Source organism: Urocitellus parryii, chromosome 1, assembly GCF_045843805.1.
Source record: "Urocitellus parryii isolate mUroPar1 chromosome 1, mUroPar1.hap1, whole genome shotgun sequence".
Classification (NCBI taxonomy): Eukaryota; Metazoa; Chordata; class Mammalia; order Rodentia; family Sciuridae; genus Urocitellus; species Urocitellus parryii.
In genome coordinates, this window is record NC_135531.1 from 130,708,582 (window position 1) to 130,733,057 (window position 24,476).

General features: G+C 38.9%; 1 protein-coding gene across 2 annotated transcripts in view; it reads left to right on the forward strand.

The window, feature by feature from the left end:
- The window catches only part of Rufy1 (RUN and FYVE domain containing 1), a 57,432-nt gene that overhangs the window by 19,689 nt on the left and 13,267 nt on the right, over window positions 1-24,476 (forward strand). Inside the window, exons 4-11 of one of the 2 annotated variants that reach the window (XM_026414281.2) lie at window positions 507-608; window positions 3,137-3,260; window positions 8,665-8,726; window positions 9,833-9,898; window positions 13,689-13,758; window positions 15,873-15,974; window positions 17,387-17,503; window positions 19,656-19,823. In XM_026414281.2, coding sequence (XP_026270066.1) covers window positions 507-608; window positions 3,137-3,260; window positions 8,665-8,726; window positions 9,833-9,898; window positions 13,689-13,758; window positions 15,873-15,974; window positions 17,387-17,503; window positions 19,656-19,823 — 811 coding nt within the window. The remainder of the gene's footprint in view (window positions 1-506; window positions 609-3,136; window positions 3,261-8,664; window positions 8,727-9,832; window positions 9,899-13,688; window positions 13,759-15,872; window positions 15,975-17,386; window positions 17,504-19,655; window positions 19,824-24,476) is intronic. The other variant, XM_026414282.2, reaches the window with a different exon arrangement.

Consider the following 24,476-nt stretch of genomic DNA (forward strand, 5'->3'; position numbering starts at 1 on the left):
AAGAAGATAAATTTTATATTGCGTGTATTTTACTACAATTAAAAATAAAACAAAATTGCCCCTTTGAGCCAATGCCTTAGAAAACTCATGAGACATCAGCACTTTAACATGCATGATGATCAGTCTTTTGAAAAACATTTTTCCTATACAAATCTAACCTAATATTTTCTGGCTCTCCATGAAATTTTATCTTGTTTTATTCTAGAAATTGTATTTTTTTGGCTTTAAGTTATTTTCCTTTTATTGAAATATATCATGCCCATGGTATAAAACTTAAATAATACACAAAGGTATTATGCAGTGGGCCTTTTTCTCTGCATGCCCAAATGATGCACATCCCTCCTTCCACCCTAAAGCACCTGTTCACACTGTTCTGTGCATTCAAGAGCACAATCATGTATATCACTCTGGCTTAACTGAAGATTGGTTTTGGGGGATTTGGTTTGGTTTGGTTTTTCTGTATGTTATGGTTATGACACAACAGTTTGGTTCTGTTTGAATTCTAGGACAGCTGTGGGAAGAGGCAGAGCTTGGCTTTATCTTGCTCTCATGCAAAAGAAACTGGCAGATTATCTGAAAGTACTTATAGACAATAAACATCTCTTAAGGTATTTCATCATCTATCTTTTCTTATCTTTTGCTTTGTAAATAATTAGAGCATAGTTCTGTAGGTCATTTTGAATTAAAATATGAGTACATAATGTTTTATTGAAATTATCATCTTAAATATTTATTCTGTGGCATAGTTTTAAAATAGCAATGTTTCTCTTTTGAGCACTGATATCTGAAAGTCATTATGAGTGAATATTCACATGACTTCATTTTGAAAAATTTTGAATATAATTCTTTAAAAGTACCAATATCTAAGATTTGATAACTGACAAACTATTCCAGTTTCTATGAAATGGTATTTATTACATTGAATGATAACAAGAAAGAAATGAGTTTAAAACTAGATACAGTGGGCAATTTTTTTTTTAGTTGTAGATAGACACAATATCTTTATTTTATTTACTTATATTTTATGTGGTGCTGAGGATCAAACCCAGTGCCTTACACATGTGAGGCAAGCACTCTAACACTGAGCTACAACCCCAGTCCACAGTGGGCAATTTTAAAAGTATAAAATCCTGCTTTTTGTAACAGAACACATCTATATTACCGAGTTCAGGATTCCATATCCAGTTTATAAAATTTTATATCTTTTATCATTAGTAAAAACTTAATTTGCCTATCACTGAAATTTATAACTGGCTCATTTTTTATATTTGTATCTGTATAAGTAAGTAGTCATTATAAAAGGAATTTTCTCTAGACTATAAGAATTTACAACTCAGGAATCACTTTGGAGTTAATTCTTTTAGGGAGTGAGATAAAAATATTTTTTACAGTGTGGTCTAAACCCCAAAATTTTCAGTGTTTTTAAGTCATAGCCTATTATTGAACATCTTTTTATGTGATAAATACTTATTTCAAATATTTCATATACATTGTAGTCTGAATATAATTATACTGAGTAAATTGAGCTACAGATTTTGTTCTAATATGCTAATTCTTAAGACATTAAGTTCTGAATGCACATATGTATGTGTACACACACACATACACACACACACACACAGAATTGCCTGGGTGCCAGTGGATTTGATAAACTAGTAAATCATTAGTGATAAGAATCAATAGCAAAGGGGGTGGAGCCCCACTGTAAATGACTGAGATGACTAGGCGGTAAGGAAGGTTTTACAGCACAGATCGCTCAGTGGGACACAGGAAGAGGAAAGAAAGGGTTTTATTCTTGGATGTGGGGAGGCTGTGGATTCCTATTTCCTGTTTATCAAGAGCATAAATGTAGAAGTAGTTCATATCATTGCAAATGGGGAACCAATGTAGAGTAGGAGAGGCAGAATGATGCTCGGGAATGCAGTGTTCAAGAGATAATGAGAAGGACTGGGGTTCAAGATCTGAATGGAGGAATTAGCCTTAAACAGAAAGAGGGAAGAGCCCATCCTAAACCACAGAAAGAGGAAAGGATGGAGAATATATCAGTCAGCTTTCCATCACTATAACAAATACCTAAAATTTGGCACAATGGGGCACACCTGTAATCCCAGCAATTTATGAGGAGGATCACAAGTTCAGGGCCAGTCTCAGCATTTTTTTTAATATTTATTTTTTAGTTATAAGTGGACACAATATATTTATTTTATTTTTATATGGTGCTGAGGATCGAACCTAGGGCCTCACACATGCTAGGCGAGCACTCTCTCTGAGCCACAACCCCAGCCCCAGTCTCAGCATTTTATCAAGACCCTCAGCAACTTAGCAAAACCCTGTCTTCAAAATAAAAAATAAAAATAAATTTTTTTAAAAAAGGACTAAGGATGTAGCTTAGTAGTAAAGCACTTCTGAGTTCAATTCCCAATCAGAAGGGGGGAAAAAAAACCCTGAGAGAATTATCTTAGAAGAAGTTAATTTTGGCTTATAGTTTTTTTTTTTAAAGAGAGAGTGAGAGAGGAGAGAGAGAGAGAGAGAGAATTTTTAATATTTATTTTTTGGTTCTCGGCAGACACAACATCTTTGTTGGTATGTGGTGCTGAGGATCGAACCCGGGCCGCACGCATGCCAGGCGAGCACGCTACCGCTTGAGCCACATCCCAGCCCTATAATTTTTTAGAGATTTCAACTCTAAAAAAAAATCAGTTGACCCTGTTGCTTTGGGTCTCTGGCAAGGCAACAGGAGCATGTTGCAGAGTAAAAACCATTCACCTCCTGGACAGGAAACAAAAGAGAGAAGAAACTAAGATCCCAATATTCCCTTCTGGGGCACACCTGTCATGACCTAAAGATCTCTCATTCAGCCCTACCTCTTAAAGGTTCCACCACCTCCCAATAGCATCAATCCTTTACCACACAGATCTTTAGGAGATACTTAATATCCAAATAGTAGCAATAAGGAATAGTAGTACTTGACATAGTAGAAATAAATGAAAAGAACTTGCCACCATGTAGCTACTGGCTCCTGGATGAGGTCAGTAGCTAGCCTATCAGCTAACAGTTGAAAAAGCAGAGCAGGTTGTGGTGAAGGAATCTAAAAGTTATTTCTGAGCATCTCCTTTGTCATGTCAATCTCTTTTAGTGAGTTCTATGAACCTGAGGCATTGATGATGGAGGAAGAAGGGATGGTGATTGTTGGTCTGTTGGTGGGACTCAATGTTCTTGATGCCAACCTCTGCTTAAAAGGAGAAGACTTGGATTCTCAGGTAAAATGGGATTTTGGCTCTAGATGAATGAATTAGCCCTGGAATTTTACATGGAATCTGCAAACATGTACTGAATCTAAAAAGGGACAGAGATCAAAAGCCTTTTGGTGGAAAACTGAGCAAAGTGCTGTGCTGTAGCAGAGAGGAAAGTATTGGGGAAAGCAACTCACAGAAGGTGATGGACAGAGGCACACCAGAAAGCCTAGTATGTTCTTCATACCGGAATAGAGTTTGTCCAGTGAGGTAAAGGTTTTGGAAACTGGCAGGTTATTAGGCCATTAGTGTCACATTAAAGGGTTTAGTTCTTACCCTTTAAACCTAGGAAAGCTGCTGGAGGTTTTTAAGCACTGTACTAAAATGACCAGGCCTGGATTTGAGAAAGATTGATCTAGTAGCCATTCAGGCCATGAGTTAGAAGTGGCCTAGAGTACACATAGCAAAAACATTGAGAAGACTAGTCCAAAAGTTCCAGAAGGTTGGATGAGAAGTGGGAAAATAGAGTCAGGTGGGAGGTCAGGTTGATAAAATGGGACACAAATTAGAGTAAGCAGTAAAGTATAAGCCAGATAGAGTGGTATGTGCCTATACTTTCAGCTGCTGGGGAGGCTTGTGCAGGAAGATCACAAGTTCAAGGCCAGCCTCAGCAATTTTTTTCTTTTTCCTGATTTTTGGGTTTTTTTTTTTTTTAGAACTTTATAGTTACTTTACTTTATAGTAGTTGGCTTCATCCCAGCAAACATTATGTGCATGGAAATCTATTTTAGTTCATGATTCCCTACCAATTCCCTCCATTCTTCCTCCCCTCTCCCATCAGCCTCAGCAATTTAGCAGTAACTTCAGCAACTTAGTAAGACCCTGTCTTAAAACAAAATATTTTAAAAGGGCTAGAGATGGGGACTGGGGTTGTGGCTCAGTGGTAGAGCACTTGCCTTGCACATGTGAGGCACTAGGTTCAATTCTTAGCACCACATAAAAAATAAATAAACAAAGATATTTTAAAAGGAGGGGGGGGCTAGAGATATAGCATTGTGTTCAATCTCCAGTACCATGGGGAAAAAAAAAAACTAAACTAAAGCTTCCCAAATCCCTCTATGTCCACATCAACTTTTGTTGATGTCAGTGTATGCATGGTACTGGGGATCAAACTCAGGGCCTCACATTTTTTTTATAACATCTCCCTGCCCATACACACAACTTTTTTTTTTTTTTTCCTTATTGGTTCTGGGGATCGAACCCTGGGCCTGCACATGTGAGGCACGCACTTTACCAACTGAGCTATATCCCCAGCCCTACAAACCTTTTTTTTGAAAAATACTTTTTATTGTTTTTACTGTTGAAGTTTTATCAGTAATAGAAGTATTTTTTAACATTTATTTTTTAGTTGTAGGTAGACACAATACCTTTATTTTATTTTTATGTGGTGCTAAGGATCGAACCCAGTGTCTCACGCATGCGAGGCGAGCACTCTTTCCTCTGAGCCATAACCCCAGCCCCTAGAAGTATTTTAAAATGAAACTAAACCACGCATAATATCATTACTCCAAGGTACATATCTGGTACATGAATAAAAGTGAATACATGAATAAAATATCCTAGGCACAACATTTTGGTGGTTTTTTGATTTTTTAAAAAAATTTTTTTTAGTTGTAGATGGACACAATACCTGTTTTTTATTTTTTAATTTTTATGTAGTGCCAGGGATTGAACCCAGTACCTCACACATGCTAGGCAAGCACTCTACCACTGAGCTACAACCCCAGCACCTATTTTGTTTATTTGTATGTAGCACCGAGATTAAACCCAGTGTCTCATTCATGTTCTGTAAGTGCTCTACCACTAGGCCACAACCCCAGCACTTGGTGTTTTTTTGTTTTTGTTTTTGGTTTTTGTTTTTGTTTTTGTTTTTTTTTTAAAGAGAGAGACAGAGAGAAAGAGGGAGAGAGAGAGAGAATTTTAATATTTTATTATGTTTAGACACAACATCTTTGTTTGTATGTGGTGCTGAGGATCGAACCCGGGCCGCACGCATGCCAGGCGAGCACGCTACCGCTTGAGCCACATCCCCAGCCCTTGTTTTTGTTTTTAAATATTTATTTTTTAGGTGTAGATGGACACAACACAATGCCTTTATTTTTTTATGTGGTGCTGAGGATCGAACCTAGGTCCCGCCCGTGCTAGGCAAGCGCTCTTCCGCTGAGCCACAATCCCAGTCCACTTGGTGTTTTTTTTAATTTGACAATATACGTTCCATACCACACTCAATGAAAGTAGAGATGTAAAACATTTTAAGATGGTTGCATGGTATTCCATTTTTTAAACATACCATAATTCATACCATAATTTCACCAATATCTTACTAATTTAGATCATTTCCATGTTATAGCAACAATATTATAAATGTCCTAATATTATATTGTCCTAATATTATAAATGTCCTCTTTGTACTCTTGTTCATTTACTTAGTTAGGATAAATTTTGGAGTTGTTTTGTTACAGTATCTACTATATTCCACATACTGTAAAATTGACCTCCAGGACCTATCCTCTGGCCTTATGTAAGAGAACCCTCTTCCTCTTACTAACACTGCACATGTTCTCAGTCCTTTTCAGATAGACAGTACAACTCATCTCAAATCTGTATTTTTAAGAAGGAAAGAAGTATCAAGTTTTGTTTGAACTGTTATGACTGCCTATTCATGTCCTTTGCCCAATTTTCTGTTTTCCATTTTTTTGTTGTTTCGTATCTTTTTTAATAGGGTTAGGACATTGACCCTTTTTTGAAATCTTTGTTTTTAATTAATTGGGGTTTTTGTTTGTTTCTCAAAGCTTTTTGCCATATAGAAAGTTGTCATTGTTGTTGTTGTTGTTGTTGTTATTGTTTGTAGTACTGGGAATTGAACCACTGAGCTACATTCTCAGCCCTTTTTGTTTGTGTTTTGATTGTTTGTGTGGTTATGTTACCCAGGATGGCCTGGAACTTGTAATCCTCCTACCTTAGCCTCCTAGGTTGCTAGGACTACAAAGATGCATCGCTCTGCCCAGCTGGAAATCATGTCATTCAGATTTTTTTTTTTTTTTTTTTTAGTTATAGTTGGACACAATATCTTTATTTTATTTATTTTTATGTGGTTCTGAGGATCAAACCCAGGGCCTCACACGTGCTAGGTGAGCAATCTACCGCTGAGCCACAACCCCAGCCCTCATTCAGATCTTTTAGACTAGAGTTGTATGACAACTTTCTGTTGCAGCTTTTTAAAATCTCACTGTCCTCATCTATAATACTGTGCACTTGTTAAATATTGATCACACTTGGTACAGATTGAACTTTGAGAATAGGGCTTTGTTTTCTAATCCATTAATTTCTATTTTCACTATTAATTAGTTCTTTCTCATTCTATCATTGTATTTTCCAGCTGATTTATATATGTTTTTATGATTTCATTTTTTATTACAAAAGAAATCCATGCTTGCTGAAAAAAACTTGGGCAGTATATAAGAATATAGAGTAAAAAGTGAAGTTTGAATTCCCTTCTCTTCCCTCTCAGTCCTCTCTTCTCCACAAGTTGTGGTAAAGATTTGGGGAGAAATCTTTTACAGCCTTTTCTCTTCATTTATGTATCCAAAGGTTTTGTTTTAAATTAAATCTTCTAATGTTCTGTTATTGTGTAAGAAATCAACAGACATGAAAACTATCTCAGTTACTGTATCTCTCACAGTTAGGAGTTGAATGGGGTCAGGTAGGTGGTTCTTGTTCAAGAGCACATGTGGTACAGTTAGATGGTAGCTGGGGCCAGAATTACCTGGGGCTTGCTCTCTGCAGTGTCTGTCCTCTAACTGAGCAAACTGAAAAGAGCTGGGGATGGAACAGCAAGGGCTTCTTAGGCATTGCTATCTGTGTGTAGTCTTTCCAGGTGGTATCAAGCCTTTTTACTTTTTATATGAAAGCTCAGAATTTCAGTGGCATATATTCTAAGAGAAATAGACAGATAGAAACTGTATTGTCTATTTTAACTGAGCTAAAGAAGTCATACAGCATCATTTCTACTGCATTTTATCAAGACGGGTACTAAGAGCCGGGTGCAATAGCTCACACTTAGAATCCCAGCAGCTCCCGAGGCTGAGGCACTAAGCAACTCACAAGATCCTGTCTCTAAATAAAATATTAAAAGGGCTGGGAATGTGAAGTACCCCTGGTTTCAGTCCCCAGTACCAAAAAAAAAAAAAAAAAGATTGGCACTAAAGCCATGTAGGTTTAAGGGATGAAGGTAGAAAAGGTATAGTTGTGTCTTAAATCCATCATACAACTTTGGTTTTAAAATAGTGGGGTTACTATTCTGGGGTTAATGATATACATATTATTATTTGGCTTAAAATTGTATCTTGGGACTTTTCCAAATTATCATACATTGATCCACTGATTCTTTGTGATATGGTATAACATGGTTGAATTAAGTGTTTCCTCTAGGTGGAGATTTCAGTTGTACCCAATTTTCCTGTAATTTAAATAGGAATGGCTTCACTTACAAGTGCTTTATTTCTTAACAGAAATATCAAAAGCCTTTGATGTTTAGATGTTTAAGGGGTCTTAGTCTTCTCTAGCTCCGAGCACTGGCAGAGAATTTTCCCTGAAATAGAGACTAGATAGATCATTTCACCAAAATTTGGGTAAAGAAGGACTCAGAAAGGCTGGGGTTGTAGCTCAGTGGTAGAGTACTTGTCTAGGAATTGTGAGGCTCTGGATTCAATACTTTGCACCACATAAAAAGTAAATTAACAAGAGGCTGGGGTTGTGGCTCAAGTGGTAGAGCGCTCGCCTGGCCCGTGTGAGGCTCTGGGTTCCATCCTTAACACCACATAAAAATGGAACAGAGATATTGTATCCACCTAAAAAATAAATATTTTTTAAAAAGAAATTAATAAAATAAAGGTATTGTGTACATCTACAACTGAAAATGTTAAAACAAAAAAAAAAGGACTCAGAAGTGTCAGTTAAAATATCTACTTCTGTCTAGATAGCATTCTCTTTCTCTTTTATAATTACTTTATACCCAAAGAACTTTGTTAAACTTTTTTGGTACTGGGACGCTTAACCACTGAGCCACATCCCCAGACCTTTTTTAGGTTTTATTAAGAAACAGGGTCTCACTGAATTCCTTAGGGCCTCAATAAGTTGCTGCAGCTGGCTTTGAACTCAAGATCTTCCTGCCTGAGCCTCCCAGACTGCTGGGATTACAGGCATGCACCACTATGCCTGGCAGAACTTTGTTAATCTTGATAAATAATGTGATTCTTTAGATATCTAGCTGTGGTGGAATTGAATATCCTGAATTCCAAGAATTATAAGGCTTTATTGAAAATGAGAAATGTTATCATTTATTTAAACTTGTGCATTTTATTTAAATCAGGTTGGAGTGATTGATTTTTCCCTCTACCTAAAGGATGTGCAGGATCTTGATGGTGGCAAAGAGTAAGTACTACATAGTATACTATTTTCTTCACAGTTTTAATGAAATTTTGGCAGTAGTAGAATACTACTCTTTTGTTTTCTTTTGGTACAGGGTTTGAATCCAGGGGTGCTTAACCACTGAGCAATATCCCCAGCCCTTTTTATTTTTTATTTTGAGACAGTGTCTTGCTAAGTTGCTTAGGGCCTCACTAAGTTGCTGAGACTGGCCTTGAACATGAAATCATTTTGCCTCAGCATCCCAAGTCTCTTGGATTACAGGCATGTGCCACCATGCCCAGCCAGAGAACTCTACTCTTGTTTTTGTTTTGAGATTTTAGGGAGTTTTTGGTTATTGGTTTTTTTGTTTTGTTTTGTTTTGTTTTGTGCAGGGGGGGGGGGGCATTGCAGTGGCACATGCCTATAATCCCAGTGACACAGGAAACTGAGGCAGGAGAATCACAGTTCAGGGACAACTTAGCAAGACCCTGTCTCAAAATAAAAACATAAGGGGCTGGGGTATGGCTCAGTGGTAGAGCACTCGTCTAGCACATGTGAGGCACTGAGTTCAATCCCCAACACCATATAAAAATAAATAAATAAAATAAAAGTATTGTTTCCATGTACAACTAAAACATTTTTAAAAAATAAAATAAAATAAATAAAAAATAAGACGGGCTGAGAGTCTAACTCAGTGGTAAACTGTTCCTGGGTTTAATCCCCAGTTCCACCAAGAAAAAAATTAGATTTTATTTTTGTTTAGTTTCATTAATAACAGATAATATGTTTTAATTTTCAGTAAGGAATTAAGCTCTGCAGAAGAACAGAGCATGCTTGTAGATTTTCTCCATTTTTACTGCCCCTTTTGCCAAAGACCTGGCCAGTCTGCAGAAGAGGGAGGACATCTTCTGGGTACCTTCTCTAAGGGCACTTGTTCCCCACGCCCCAGATGCTATGTCCCTGGCTAGTGTTGCTCTCTATTTACTCAAGGGCCATGCAGACATTACTCAGCTCTGACTGTTGGTTTGCGAAGGCATTTGCATTTCTACAAGATGATCAGAAGGTTGGAGGACAGTTACAAACTATTAACCACCAATAAATTTTTCCCCTTTGTATGCTTTCTTTATAAGGCATGAAAGAATTACTGATGTCCTTGATCAAAAAAATTATGTGGAAGAACTTAACCGGCACCTGAGGTAGGACTCGATCCTTTATTCCAGTGGTATTCAGTATCTTGTCACTGTTTCTTGGGACTTTTTTTTTTTTTTTTTTTTTTTTTTTTAAAGAGAGAGTGAGAGAGGAGAGAGAGAAAGAGAGAGAATTTTTAATATTTATTTTTTAGTTCTCGGCGGACACAACATCTTTGTTGGTATGTGGTGCTGAGGATCGAACCCGGGCCGCACGCATGCCAGGCGAGCGCGCTACCGCTTGAGCCACATCCCCAGCCCCTTCTTGGGACTTTTTGAGTTTCTACATGTTTGTACTGATTTTTTTTTCCAAACCATGAAAAGGGGTTATAATCATTCATAAAGTGTTCATGTGTACAGACTAAAGTAAAAGGATTTCTTCTTTTTTTTTTTTTTTTTTTTTTTAAAGAGAGAGTGAGAGGGGAGAGAGAGAGAGAGGGAGGAGAGAGAATTTTTAATATTTATTTTTTAATTCTCGGCGGACACAACATCTTTGTTGGTATGTGGTGCTGAGGATCGAACCTGGGCCGCACGCATGCCAGGCGAGCGCGCTACCGCTTGAGTCACATCCCCAGCCCAGGATTTCTTCTTGATAAACAACTTTTGGGGAATATTTGGTTCTTTGTTTTGTGCAGTTATACAGTATGGACAGGTAAATAACATTAAACCTTAAATTTCCACTGTTCACCTATAGCCATGTGGTTGGCAGGCCCTGCCATAGCAAGCCCTGTTACTCATGGAAATCAGCACATAGCCTCCTCCATTCCCCACCCCTAGTGTATTGGACTAGAAGAAGGTTGAAAACCACTGGGCTAGACTTTGAAGATCAATGTGATCACAATCTCAAGAAAATTTCTTGATTTTTAAAGAAATTTTAGCTGAAAGGCTACTGATGTGTTCCAAGAAATACTAGGCCTTAGGGGCTGGGGATGTGGCTCAAGCGGTAGCACGCTCGCCTGGCATGCGTGTGGCCCGGGTTTGATCCTCAGCACCACATACAAACAAAGATGTTGTGTCTGCCGAAAACTAAAAAATAAATATTAAAAATAAAAAATTCTCTCTCTCTCTCTCTCTCTCAAAAAAAAAAAAAAAGAAAAGAAAAGAAAGAAATACTAGGGCTTAGATATATTATTGGGAGAGGTTCAATGTCAGGGGACGCTCGGCCTAAAGTCTTGGAAGACATATTGTTCTCTCTCTGAACCCCCTTCTAGAAAGTACATCGAATGTTAGCAGTACTTCCCAGGGGCAGGCCCCCTGATCCCAAACCAATGGAACAGACAAAGAAGTGCTTCAGGAAACACTGCCTGGAGGCACCCCTTAACTGTTGGCTGGTTTTTAAGAGAGATCCTTGGTTGATTCCTAATTTGAGAGTTTTTATAAGAGACAGATGTTGAATTTCATCAAATGCGTTTTAGCATCCATTAAGGCAATCATGGTTTATATCCCTTGATCTATTGATATTATATATTTTATTACTGGATATCGTCGTACTGAACCATTCCTGTATCACATGTAATACTTTTACTGTTCTTTTAACCTACAATCTGACTTAATTGTTCCTCAGTTTTCTATCTTTGGCATGGCCTCATGGTTATACAGCTTCACAAAATGAATTAATAAATTTTGCCTTACTTCTGTGCCTGGGAACAATTTCTTAGTCATTTGCCCAAAGCTTATATTTGGTACTGGCTTACCAGCTTTGTTCATCTCGGTTTTTTCTCTTACGGACATGTCTTTTTATGGTATTTTCTCTTTGTTGCTATTTTCTGTTACAGTTGGTATAGAATTGGAAATTGAATACTCTTTTAAGACTTTCCCTGAGCTGCTAGAATTACAGGTGTGTGCCACCATGCCCAGCTCTAAATTACAGGCTCTTGAGCAAGATTCCCTGGTTTCAGATGTCTGCAGCTCTTCATGGATATTTTAAAAGAATTAGAGGGCTGGAGTTGTGGCTCAGTGGTAGAGAGCTTGCCTGGCATGTATGAGGCACTGGGTTCGATTCTCTGCACCACATAAAAATAAAGGCATTGTGTCCATATGTAACTAAAAAAAAAAAAAATTAATTTGAAAAAGAAGAAAAAATTAATAATAAATTAACTGAATTAAGTTAAATGTAAAAAACAAAAAAAGAGGCTTGAGTTGTAACTCAGTGGTAGAGTGGGCTTAATATGCCCTAAGCTAAGGCTTCATCCTCAGTACCAAAAAAAAAAAAGGAAGAAGAACTGGACATTATAAGCTGGGCTGTAATCCCAGTAGCTCGGGAGGCTGAGGCAAGAGAATTTCGTGTTCAAAGCCAGCCTCAGCAACTTAACAAGGCCCTAAGCAATTCAGTGAGACTCCATCTCTAAATAAAAATACAAAAAATGGCTGGGGATGCAGCTTAGTGGTTAAGTACCCCTGGGTTCAATACCCAGTACCAAAAAAAGGGGGGAGGTATGAACTCCAGTGAGTTCTTTAATGTAAAGTTATAATTTATTTACATGTATACTAGACTAACAGTAGAATCTACCTCACCAAATTGGTGGGGGAGAGGTGTCATTGAGTTGATGCATATAAAATAATTAGAACAGATAGGGCCTGGCACATAGTCCAAAAAATAAGTTACTGCTATTATTGTGGGGATTATCATTATTGTTTATCAAGTCCATTGTTTTTCTATTTGATGACTCATTATATTAGCTTTTTACATTCTTTTTAATATAAAAGCACATACTATGTAATATTTCAAAAATGGAGGAAATGCCAGGTACAGTGGCGCACTCCTAAAATCCCAGCAACTTGGGAGGTTGAGATAGGAGGATTGTAAATTCAAGTCTAGTCTTGGCAACTGAGCAAGACCCTCAGCAACTTGGCAAGACCCTTTCTCAAAATAAAACGGGCTGGGTATGTAGCTCAGTGCCAAAGTGCCCTGGATTCAATCCCTGGTCAAGAAAAAAAAGGGGGAAAGTAACCAGGTACAATGGCAGCTGTTTATTATCCCAGCTACTCAGGAGGCCAAGTTGCTATGAGGCTAGCCTCCTGGCAACTTAGGAAGACCCTGTCTCAAAAATAAATAAATAAATAAGGGCTGGAGATGTAGCTCAGCGGTAGAGAACTTGCCTGGCATGTAAGAGGCCCTGGGTTCAACCACCAGTACTGCAAAAAAAAAAAAAAAAGGAGGATAGGGGTTTAAGGGAAAGGGAGTGGGGATTTGGCTCAACAGTAGAACACTTGCCTACCATGTGCAAAGCCCTGGGTTTGATCCCCAGCACTGCAAAAAAAATAGGGTGGGTAGGAAAGAACATTAAAAAATTAAAAAAAATAAAAATTTAAAAATCACTTGATCTTCCTGCACCAAAGTACCAATACTTTGTTACTATTACCTTAGCTATGTGGTTCCATCATCTATTGTATTGGAATAAAAATATTTTCAGCTAACTAAAAAGGGAATAAATCACATATTTTAGGGGTGAAACTTATTGGAAAGTATTTTTAAATTTTTTTAAATAAAAACAATATTTTTATTATTCTCATCTCCTCTGAGTTAAAGTCCTTTTGCTTTTTCATTTCATCTAGGAAATCTAAGAATTTCCTTTCTCATCATTTACAATTTGGGTAAACAGAGAGTTCACACTTAGGAGCTGGGGTTATAGCTCAACAGTAGAGCACTTGCCTCACACTTGTGAGGTACTGGGTTTGATCCTCAGCACCACATAAAAAATAAATAAATAAAATAAATAAAGATATTGTGTCCATCTTTTAAAAAAAACTTTAAAGAAAAAAGAGTTCACACTTACCTAATATTTTTATTTTTCTACAGCTGCACAGTTGGAGATCTTCAGACCAAGATAGATGGTTTGGAAAAGACTAATGCAAAGCTTCAGGAAGAGGTTTGTAACGTGTTGAAACCTTTGAACAAACATAATGACCCAAAGTTAAGAAAAATGGTACAGTTGGTGTATCTGACCAGAGTTTCTCACTGTTAGGAAGGGGGATTACTAACCTTGGGTTGAGCTGCACATGGGACGAGAGAATATCTGTGTTCTGCCCTATTCAGTGAGACACCTCAGCTGATCATGAGCCAATTCTTAGTGTCTTAGGTTTTATCATCCCAAAGTAACAGTACTTTGCAACAGTCCAGCTTCTGCCTGTCAAAGTGCAGTTTCTTCCTCTTTTCCACCTTTCCTGTGATGTCATATGCCTCCCTGCTGCCCTAGAAGGCACAAACTCCATTATGAGAGGCACCGTAGCCCACCCCTTCTGTTTTGGCCTCTCAGGAGCATGGAAACGGTCTCCCCACAGCATGGTCTTTCTCTGCTTTCTCACTAGGAAGAGAGAATGAAAGGACAGGAAGAAGGAGGGCTGAGGCCGAGGAAGACAGCTTGCTGCCAGCTGCCCAGCAGGCTCTTTGGTGGACACATCTTGTCTCCTGTTAGCAGGAGGGGGGTTGCTCAGCCTTTCTGAGGCTTTCCACAGGTAGCGGTCCCTGCTGCTCAGGCCTCCCCACTAGTCTTATTGGGAAGGAAGAGGACTTTGAGATGGAAAAAAAAACACCTCCAAGACATGGAGACAGGGGACAGTGAAAGGAGACTCAGTGAGCACACCTTTGTAACAAGAACCCTGGTTTAAGGCGCACTTTAATTGACTGCTTTCTCCTGAGGGGCCAGTCCTGAAGGCTTTCAGAGGAAGAGCTCAGATTTATAAGAGAGGAAGGAAATTCAAAGACAGTATTCATTGGTAGGGGCATCATGGGAGAAACTTCACTGAACTTAGCATAGGAAGACACAGTCACCTTGGTAGGTCTTTGAGCCTCACTTTTGTCTTAAAGTTGGGTGATAATACATACTTTACAGTATTGTCATAAAGATTGCCAACTGAATATCATGACTATGCCTGACAGAACAGTTGTGAGGGTTGGGGAGTACTTGAATGTGAATTGATTTTAGAATGAGCAGACCACTTTATATTTTCTCAGACCAGGTAGCATGCTTTGACTGAAGGTCTGATTTCACTATCAAAACTGAACAGCTGGTTGTTTTTGTTAAAAGCAAATGATTATAAGAGAAGATTTTAGAGAAAAGTATTCCTCCCTCAAAGTATGCTCTCTGTATCTTCAGAGAGTAGAGAAAAGTAGCTTATTGATCTTGATCTGCTTCTTCCCTTTTGAGAGTAGTACCCCTTTTAAAACCTTAAGGTGTCTTACTTGGGCAGAGCAATGGCTTAGAAACCCAACTGGCTTCCAAGCCTGAATGGAAAGTAATTCTGAGGAGTTTTACTACTTTTGACAAAAGAGAAAGAGATGCATTCAATGGCTCTAGGTCCTTTCACTGAGAAATGATGCTGAGGACAGAGCCAGGTACCAGAGACAGATATCAAGCTTCTTGCTCCTTCTCCAGCCTCCCCATCTCTGCAAGCTGTGTTCTGAGTCTAGAATAAGGAGGGACCTCGCTGCTATATTTTATCATCTCCCTTACTTCTTGTAATATCCTCTCCTCAGGCAGATCCATCCAACTTCTATATACTTTTCCCTAAACTTTTCCCTACATAATCAAGGAAAGGAAGGATTTCTCTAGGGCATGGCTTTGAACTCACGATTCTCCTGCCTCGGCCTCCCGAGTCACTGGGATTACAGGCGTGTGTCACTGTACCTGACTTACTTCCACTATAATTTATGTAACCATTTCTCTAATAGTAGAATTCAGGCTGTTGCTGATTTTTTTGGTCAATAAATCATTGCCCACATGAAGTAATAGTATATTACCATTTTTGCAAAGGGAGAAAATCTGGGGAGAGCTGAGATCACTAAGGGCACAGGTAGATAGATGGGAAAGGGAGTTTTACTATATACATTTTTGTGTCTTTGGGATTTTGAACCGTATATTCCCTATTCAGTATAAGGCATCTGAAAATAAGTTGTTAATTGTGAAGATGCCAAGTAAATGTTTTAATTTTAACAGTAAGATTAACTTTGATGTTAAGAAATGTAAAAATCTCTCTTAATCAGCTGTCAGCTGCAACAGATCGGATTTGTTCACTTCAAGAAGAACAGCAGCAATTAAGAGAACAAAATGAATTAATTCGTGAAAGAAGTGAAAAGAGCGTAGAGGTAAGAAATTGACCTTATAGTTATATGTGTCATGTTACTCACTCAGATGTACCTATTGTCAGTCTCAAACTCATATAGTCTTTTCTTGGTGTTTGTGGGAGATTAGTTCTAGGATCATCTCCCTAGGATATCAAAATCCAAGTTCCATTATATAAAACAATGTAGTATTTGCATATAGCCTATGTACATTCTCCCAGATACTATAACTAAATCTCTAGATTACTCATAATACCTCATATAGTATAAACGCTATGTAAGTAGTTTTTATCCTGTATAATTTAGGGAATAATGACAAGGAATAAGAGTCTGTACATATTTAATACAGAATAATTTTTTTTTCAAATATTTCCAATTTGTGATTGGTCGAATCTACTTCATTATCAGATGAAGACTATGCAAGCATTATTCTTTGTATTCATGAAAGTTACAGAGTTGGCAACATTATGCAACTTATTGTGCAGTTACATTCTATAGTTGCAATGTGCAATATGCAGAGATGCAGAGACTGCAGGTATGAGAGCTGACTATAGTTTTTTGTTTTTGATACGAGGAATTGAACTCGGGGGCACCCCACCACTGAGCCATTTCCCCAGCCCTATTTTGTATTTTATTTAGAGACAGGGTCTTACTGAGGTGCTTAGCACCTCGCTTTTACTGAGACTGCCTTTGAACTCGAGATCCTCCTGTCTCAACCTCCCGAGCCTCCAGGATTACAGATGTGCATCACACACCCAACTTGACTATAGTTTAATAATGATCCAGTTCTCAGAATGTGCCTTTGATGTCAGAAAGTACCTCCTGTTTCTGTTTCTGTCCCTGCCAATGTCACTCTCAGGCCCCATGGACCACTTGGACTTCCTAGCCTTATGGGCCTTTATGCCAAGATTTCTGTTCATTTTTCAACTTCTGCTCATATGCTGAGTCTTCTGTAATGCCATCCATGATACCCACAGATGGGCTTATACCCTTCTCCTGTATTCCCATAGTTCTTTATACATCCTCCATCATAGAATCCACGTATTATTTTGTAAAATTGCCAGCTTGCAGCTGTCTCACCTGACAATTTTAAGGGTAGAAACCCTATCAGATTCACCACTAAATCCACCCAGTGAAAAAAAAAAAATGGTCAATAAATACTGAATGATAGATTGGATAAAAGCCTTTCCTGCTAGGGTCTCTTGTACTGTTTTAAAGAAAATTAAATATAAATTTGCTATTTGAGCCCAACTTTTTAAAAAATCTATTGGCTTGCTCTCATTCTTTATCTTCAAATTCTAATACCTTTATAGATTTCACCTTTATCATGCTAAGAAAGCAGAAATTGTCCTACATATTTTCAAAGTTTAAATACTCTGTAGCTACTTTGTTTTCCATAAGCAAACCATTCCTCTTGGTATTCTTGATTGCTATAGATAACAAAACAGGACACCAAAGTTGAGCTGGAGACTTACAAGCAGACCCGGCAAGGTCTAGATGAAATGTACAGTGATGTATGGAAGCAGCTAAAGGAGGAGAAGAAAGTTCGACTGGTAAGTATGCAAGACTGGGCATTCTTAGGAAGAATTTCTCTGTAGCTCTCCAAGTTAAATCTCTCTATTCCTTTTTTTTTTTTTTAAGTTGTAGATGGACACAATACCTTCATTTTATTTATTTATATGTGGTGCTGAGAATCAAACCCAGTGCTTCACACATGCTAGGCAAGCTGAGCCATGACTCCAACCCTTCTGTCTACACACTTTTTTTTTTTTTTTTTGCCAGGGCGGGTACCAGGGATTGAACTCAAGGGCACCTGACCTCTGAGCCACATCCCCACCCCTATTTTGTATTTTATTTAGAGACAGGGTTTCACGAGCTTTTGCTCGTGATCCTCCTGCCTCAACCACCCGAGCCGCTGGAATTACAGGCATGCACCAACACAACCAGCCCTTTTCACGTGTGTGCTAAAACCTGATGCCACTCACAGGAAGTGGTTAGTTTGAGGGTTGGGGGTGTGACTCAGTGATCAGATGTCCCTGAGTTCAATCCCTGGTACAAAAAAAAAAAGAAGTTGTTAGTTTTTTTTAAAATCCTAATGAAATTCTGCATTGTCATTTATATTTTGTTCCCATTTTATAAACATTTATTAGAGGTTGCTAGGAGATTAGACTCACGATTTCTTTGACAATACCATTGTCTTATGCCGTGACCAGTGCAGCCAGTCTGGCAGGTTCCAGTGAGGGACAAAGGGGGATAAGAAAAATAAAGACTCACAGACTCAGATTTTGAAGATAACAGCTGGGGTCATATGGAGCGCTGCTCTCTAATGGAGAAACAGGTCTAAAGAATTACACCAGCAATCTTTATTTATATATGTCTCATTATCAGATGAAGACTATGCAAGCATTATTCTTTGTATTCATGAAAGTTACAGAGTTGGCAACATTATGCAACTTATTGTGCAGTTACATTCTATAGTTGCAATGTGCAATATGCAGCTTTGTGTAGCTCTCAAGAAAGTCCATTGTTTAAGTTACTATTATGAGGGTAGGTTCAGGAGCAGGGGAGCTTGGTGAAACATTGTGGTTGTCTAGCAAGAGAGTTCCTCTATTCCAGGAATTGTGTGCCTGAGATCAAGGTTGATGCTGATAAGACTCTAGCACAGAGCCTCCTCATGGAGGGCATTACCACAACAGGTAGGCATCCTGCACCTTTGCACAGAAACTTTACCAGGCACCAAGCATCAAGCAACCCCAGTCTCAGACTCTGCACTTCCATTCTCAGTCCATGCTCTCCACACTCTTAGGCTATTATTTCCATTTATCTGTCAGTGGCGCAAGTTCTTTATTAAACACATTTTTCTTCTTCTTTTTGGTACTGGGAATCAAACCCAGCAGCACTTCACCAATGATCTACATTCCTGACTCCCCCCCACCCCTTTTCTTTTTTGGAGACAGGATCTTGCTAAGTTGTAGGGGTTGGCCTTAAACTTGAGATCCTCCTACTTCAGCCTCCCAGAGTTGCTGGGATTTTTGCCACTACATTCCCTATCAAGCCCAGTTTTTCCCTCCTTCCTCATTGAGCTTTATTGGAATAGTTTAAAATTACATTTTTCTATTTTTTAGGACTTCAGTTGCTTTTTTTAAATCCAATTTGTAGCTAGCTTTACTTATTTGCTTCCTTGAATGAGTGTGGGGCAAAGTAGCCTAAGTTATTCAGGATGAAAAGAACCATTTCAAAATGGTTAGCATGCAATAGGTTCAATCCCAGCCTCAGCAAAAAAAAAAAAAAAAAAAAGAAGAAGAAGAAGAAGAAAGAAAGAAAGAAAGACATTTTCAAAATGGTTGTATATTTTTTGCCATAAAGTAGCAAATCATTCCAGAGATTGTAACATTGCAACATCAGATCCCTTCTAGCATGCAAGCACAAGACACATTTTAGATTATGGATTCTAATTCTCTGGGTTTGGAGAACTTGGTTGCTAGAACCGTAGGCTCTTATTGCCAAGTTAGCTTTCTATTGATTTAATGTAAAGCCAAATTTAATTATATGATGAGGAAAAGGGGAGAAACTTAACCTCCAGACAGACTTTTCTCAAACCTGATTTGTAATTTGTCTTTTAGTCATTTCCCAAGATACTACCCCAGTTAAATATATTTTTGTTATCTACTTTAATTGCATTTTTCTTGTAAATATCCTTTAAAGGAACTAGAAAAAGAGCTGGAGTTACAAATTGGAATGAAAATGGAAATGGAAATCGCCATGAAGCTACTGGAAAAGGATACCCACGAGAAGCAGGACACACTTGTTGCCCTACGCCAACAGCTGGAAGAAGTCAAAGCAATTAACTTACAGATGTTTCACAAAGTTCAGGTGGGAATTGGCTTTGGGTCTATATCATAATCTGGTTTCCTGCTGCTTTCCATGTGCTCCCTTTCAGTCTTACATCATTCTTCCTGCAGAATGGGCATATACATATCTATGAGTGCCCAGTATGTTTCAGACCTGGTCCTTGGCCCTTTTGTGTTACTACATTTATTTTATTTGAGTCTGACAGCAGTCCTTGTGAAAGGAGGAGAATGGAAATGACAGGGCAGAACTAAGCGGCTAAATCACATAACCCTGCTGGCACAACTAAAGCATGATATCTTTTTAATGCAAGCCAAACTTTATCAGTGTCTCCTAGCTGTTTACTTCTATTTCAGTGATTCATTGTATGCACTAAGAGATGGAGAAAGGAATTAAAGATAGCATTTAGTATTATCTTCTCCAAACTTCGCCATGAAGTTATTCTTGCTGAGCCTCTGGGTCACACAGCTAGTTGCTTACTTCTCTTCTGTCACTTCAGAGTGATCAAAGGGAACTATCCCAGAAAGAATCGATCAGAGTTTGAAAAATAGCATCTAAAAATTATATAGGTTTTTCCCAGAAGCCATCCACAAGGGTACCATTCTGTGTCCTAAAGCTTTTTTTTTTAAAGTTCTGGTTCCTATTTTATTGCCAAAATAGACATACTTCATTTTCCATGGACATAGTTTGACCCTCACTTCCAGTAATGTCTATGTCACAGATAATGTGAGAGCAGACAGTACTAAAAAACTTAATTTCTTCTGCCTTTGGGGGGGGGGGGGACTGTTAAGGGCTGGGGATAGCTCAGTTGGTAGAGTGCTTGCCTCGAATGCACAAGGCCCTAGGTTCAATCCCCAGCACCACAAAAAATAAATAAAAACTGTTATGTAAGATGAAATAATAAAGGAGAAAAATAATTTTACCCTTTTTACAAATGATCTATTTTAATTTTTTTCATGTTTTCTTCTGTTTTGAGACCATAGAGAAACATAAATTTAGTTAGTGTTGTTGTGTTGGGGGAAAACCACTATAATAATTTAGTAAACTCTAAAATAGAATAGCTTATAAATATGGAAGTTTGTATTTATGTGACAGAAGAGTTCCAATGTGACCATTTTAGACTAGCATATATACTCTCCACAGTCATTCAGGGGCCTAGGCTAATGCACCTTAAGCTTTCCAGGCTACTCTAGTTGTTACCGTTCCTGCAATAAGAAGGGTGGAGAAGAACAAAAGTCCAGGGCCAAGGATTTCCTGTCTAGCAGTGAGATAGATACAAGTTGCACACATCACTTCCAGTCAGTTCTATGGGAAAGAGTTAGTCACCAAGGCCACACTTGGCTTCAAGGGGATTCTGAGAGAGTCATCTTTCCTGGGCCACAGGCCTGAGAAAGGGGAGAATATTTGTGGGTAAACACAATTGTCTGTATGATAGCCATCCCTACAGGAACTGCTATTGAAGTCCCATCTGGTTCCTCCTCCAAAACTGTAGGCCATGGGGCTGGGGATGTGGCTCAAGCGGTAGCACGCTTGCCTAGCGTGCGTGCAGCCCGGGTTCGATCCTCAGCACCACATACAAACGAAGATGTTGTGTCCGCCGAGAACTAAGAAAAATAAATAAATGTTAAAAAAAAAAAAAAAAAACTGTAGGCCATGGCTAATGGTTAGCACTTTCCAACAGCCCATGTACCCTGGAGCTGAAAGACAGTTGTTTCTCACAATAGCTCATCATATTAGTACAGGATGGTACAAAGCTGCATCCAACAGAAGCACCCATTTGGAAAAGGGAAACATGGTAGGCAGTTGCTGGCCCATAAGTACCATAAGTAGTTGCTTATGCCCTCTGGGCAGGAACTGTAAAGGCTGTGGCACCTAACGGTAGGCTGTTTCTTAGCACTTCTTGCTTCTATTGTACTGCCTTCTGAAAGAGATTCTATATTAGCTAAAGTCCACCATCTTCCTCAGTAATATTCAAGGGGGAGTCAAGAGACCATGTCCACAGACAAAAAGCAGGTTTGATGGCCAGCTTTTTGCTGGTGTCACTTTGCCAGCATGGCAATTGTAATAGGAACCAAACAGCCACAAGAAATTTTCAGACCAGACTCATGGCTCCTTTGACAATACAGTGGCCTCATTCATCACCTCTGGTCTGTCAGTGAGCAGAGTTCATTGAATACAGTTCTCATACCTATGTCATTGCTCTATGAATGTCTGTTTTGTGTGTGTGTGTGTGTGTGTGTGTGTGTGTGTCTCTCTCTCCATCCTATTAACAGCAGATAATCCAAAACAATAGTTTTAGGTGTGAGAAAACGAAATTTGATCTGATTTTTGCTGCTTGAGAATTTTGTTTTAGTGCTGGGAATTAAAACCAGGGCCTAATTGCATACTAGGCAAGTAATTTGCCACTGAACTGTATCCCTGTACCGTGTGGGAAGTTTTTTTGGGGGGTCGATGGAGGTAGATACTGGGGATTGAACTCAGGGGCACTCCACCACTGAGCCACATCCCCAGCCTTATTTTATATTTTATTTAGAGACAGGGTCTCACTGAGTTGCTTAGCACCTCGCTTTTGCTGAGGTTAGCTTTGAACTCGGGATCCTACTGCCTCAGCCTCCTGAGTGGCTGGGATTACAGGCATGTGCCACTGTGCCTGCCTCCATGTGAGAAGTTTTATAGAGCCTTTATTACCCAGTTTTTAGTCTTACCTCATATATTGTAAGGTCCAGAACAGCTGGCTTTACAAACCCTGTGAGGGTTTACCTTTGGACTCTGTATTCCTGTGCATCTCTCTTTACAAACCTCAACTCTTTGGGCTCTTCCCTATTCCCAGCACCTTGCCGAGATAGCAAGGATAGTCAACACATATTAACATTCTGGCTCTTCTCAGCCACTTCTCCTGGAGCACCAGCAGAGTTGACATGTGCTCTGTTTTCCAAGTTTAGGTGAGTGATAGTTTTACTAACTGCTTTGCCATAACTAACAAGGATCCCCAGCTTTCTGGTTTGTTGCTTCTGCTTTGACAACGCTAACCCATCTGCTGAGTCACTGCACATATGTTAGACTTTTATTATGGCAGCACTGTGATCCAAGTTACTCTCTGTTCCTCTTAAAATTGTATCCACTTATTTTCACTTCAGACCCTTTCCACTTTAGGCTTCAAATGTACACAGTTGAATTCATCATATTCCTCATTTTGAGGCACGTGATAATATTAAATACCTCTTGGAGAGTTTTTCCCCCTTCAGTACTAGGGATTAAGCCCAGAGGCAGTTTACCACTGAGCTATATCCCCAAATACTTTTTTATTTTTTATTTTGAGACAGGGTCTCAGTAAGTTGCTCAGGCTGGCCTTGAACTTGAGATCCTCTTGCCTTAACCTCCTGAGTCCCTGGGATGATTGGCATGGGCCACTCACTACACCCAGCTATCTCTAACATTTCTGTTCTGTTTGATGGTTATTGTTTGAATAACCATAGCTTTACAGTATGTTTTGATAATAGATTGTGTTAGTTTGCCAGGGGTATTGTAACAAAGAACCAAAAATTGATGGCTTAAGAGAAATTTCCTGTTTCAGGATTCTGAAGACTAGAGGTCTAAGATCAGGGTGTCAGCAGAGTTGGTATTTTGGAAGCTGTAAAGAAGCATCTTTCCCATTTCCCTTTCTTAGCTTTTGCTGGTTCCTGGCAACCCTGGCATTCCTTTCTTGATAAGCATCACCCCCATCTCTGCTGTCTTCTTCACACAGCATTCTCCTGCATGCTTGTCTGTGTGCCCATAGCACCTTCTCATACTCATCAACAGTATCAATAGAATTAAATGTGGATATCAGCAATGGGACCCACTAGTGTTGGAAGTAAGGGCAGTCTTTTGGGACTGACTTTTCCACCTGTGGGCACTAACTCTGCATAATTAGTATCAGAATTGAATTGAACTGTAGGATACCATTTGTTGTCAGCATGGGTTGTTGGTATGGGAATACCCATACATTTCATGTCAGTCTGTTGTGAGAGCCAGGCATGGTGTCGCAAGCCTGTAATAACCAGCAGCTCAGGAGGCTGAGGCAGGCAGATTATGAGATCAAAGCCAGCCATTTTCACATTTTGGCATCCCTGAAATCAAGATGCCTCTTACAGTCAGTGGCATGACATGTTTCAGTTTTTTTGTTTTTTGTTTTTTTCCCCACAGCACTTAAAATGATGATGTGTCTTCAGTGTAGTGAAATACCACATAATGGGCTGGGGTTGTGGCTCAGTGGTAGAGCACTTGCCTAGCATGCGTGAGGCACTGAGTTCAATTCTCAGCACCACATATAAACAAATAAAGGTCTATCAATAATTAATAAAAATTTTTTAAAAAAGAAATACCACATAGTGTTTATTTTATTTTAATTTTGTTTTGTTTTATTGTAGTATTGGGGATTGAATCCTGGAGCATTCTGCCTCTGAGCTACACGTCCCCAGCCCTTTTAAATTTTAATATGAGACTGGGTCTTGCTAAGTTGCTGAGGCTGGCCTCAAACTTGGGATTCTCCTGCCTCAGCCTTCTGAGTAGGTGGTCAGAGAGTATAGGCTGGATGTTATTCAGGAATTTATTAGGACTAATGTCTCTTCAGCCTGTCTGTGTCCTTTTATTTTCAAGGTGTCACTTGTAAACATAAAAGAGTGTCCCCTCCTGGTT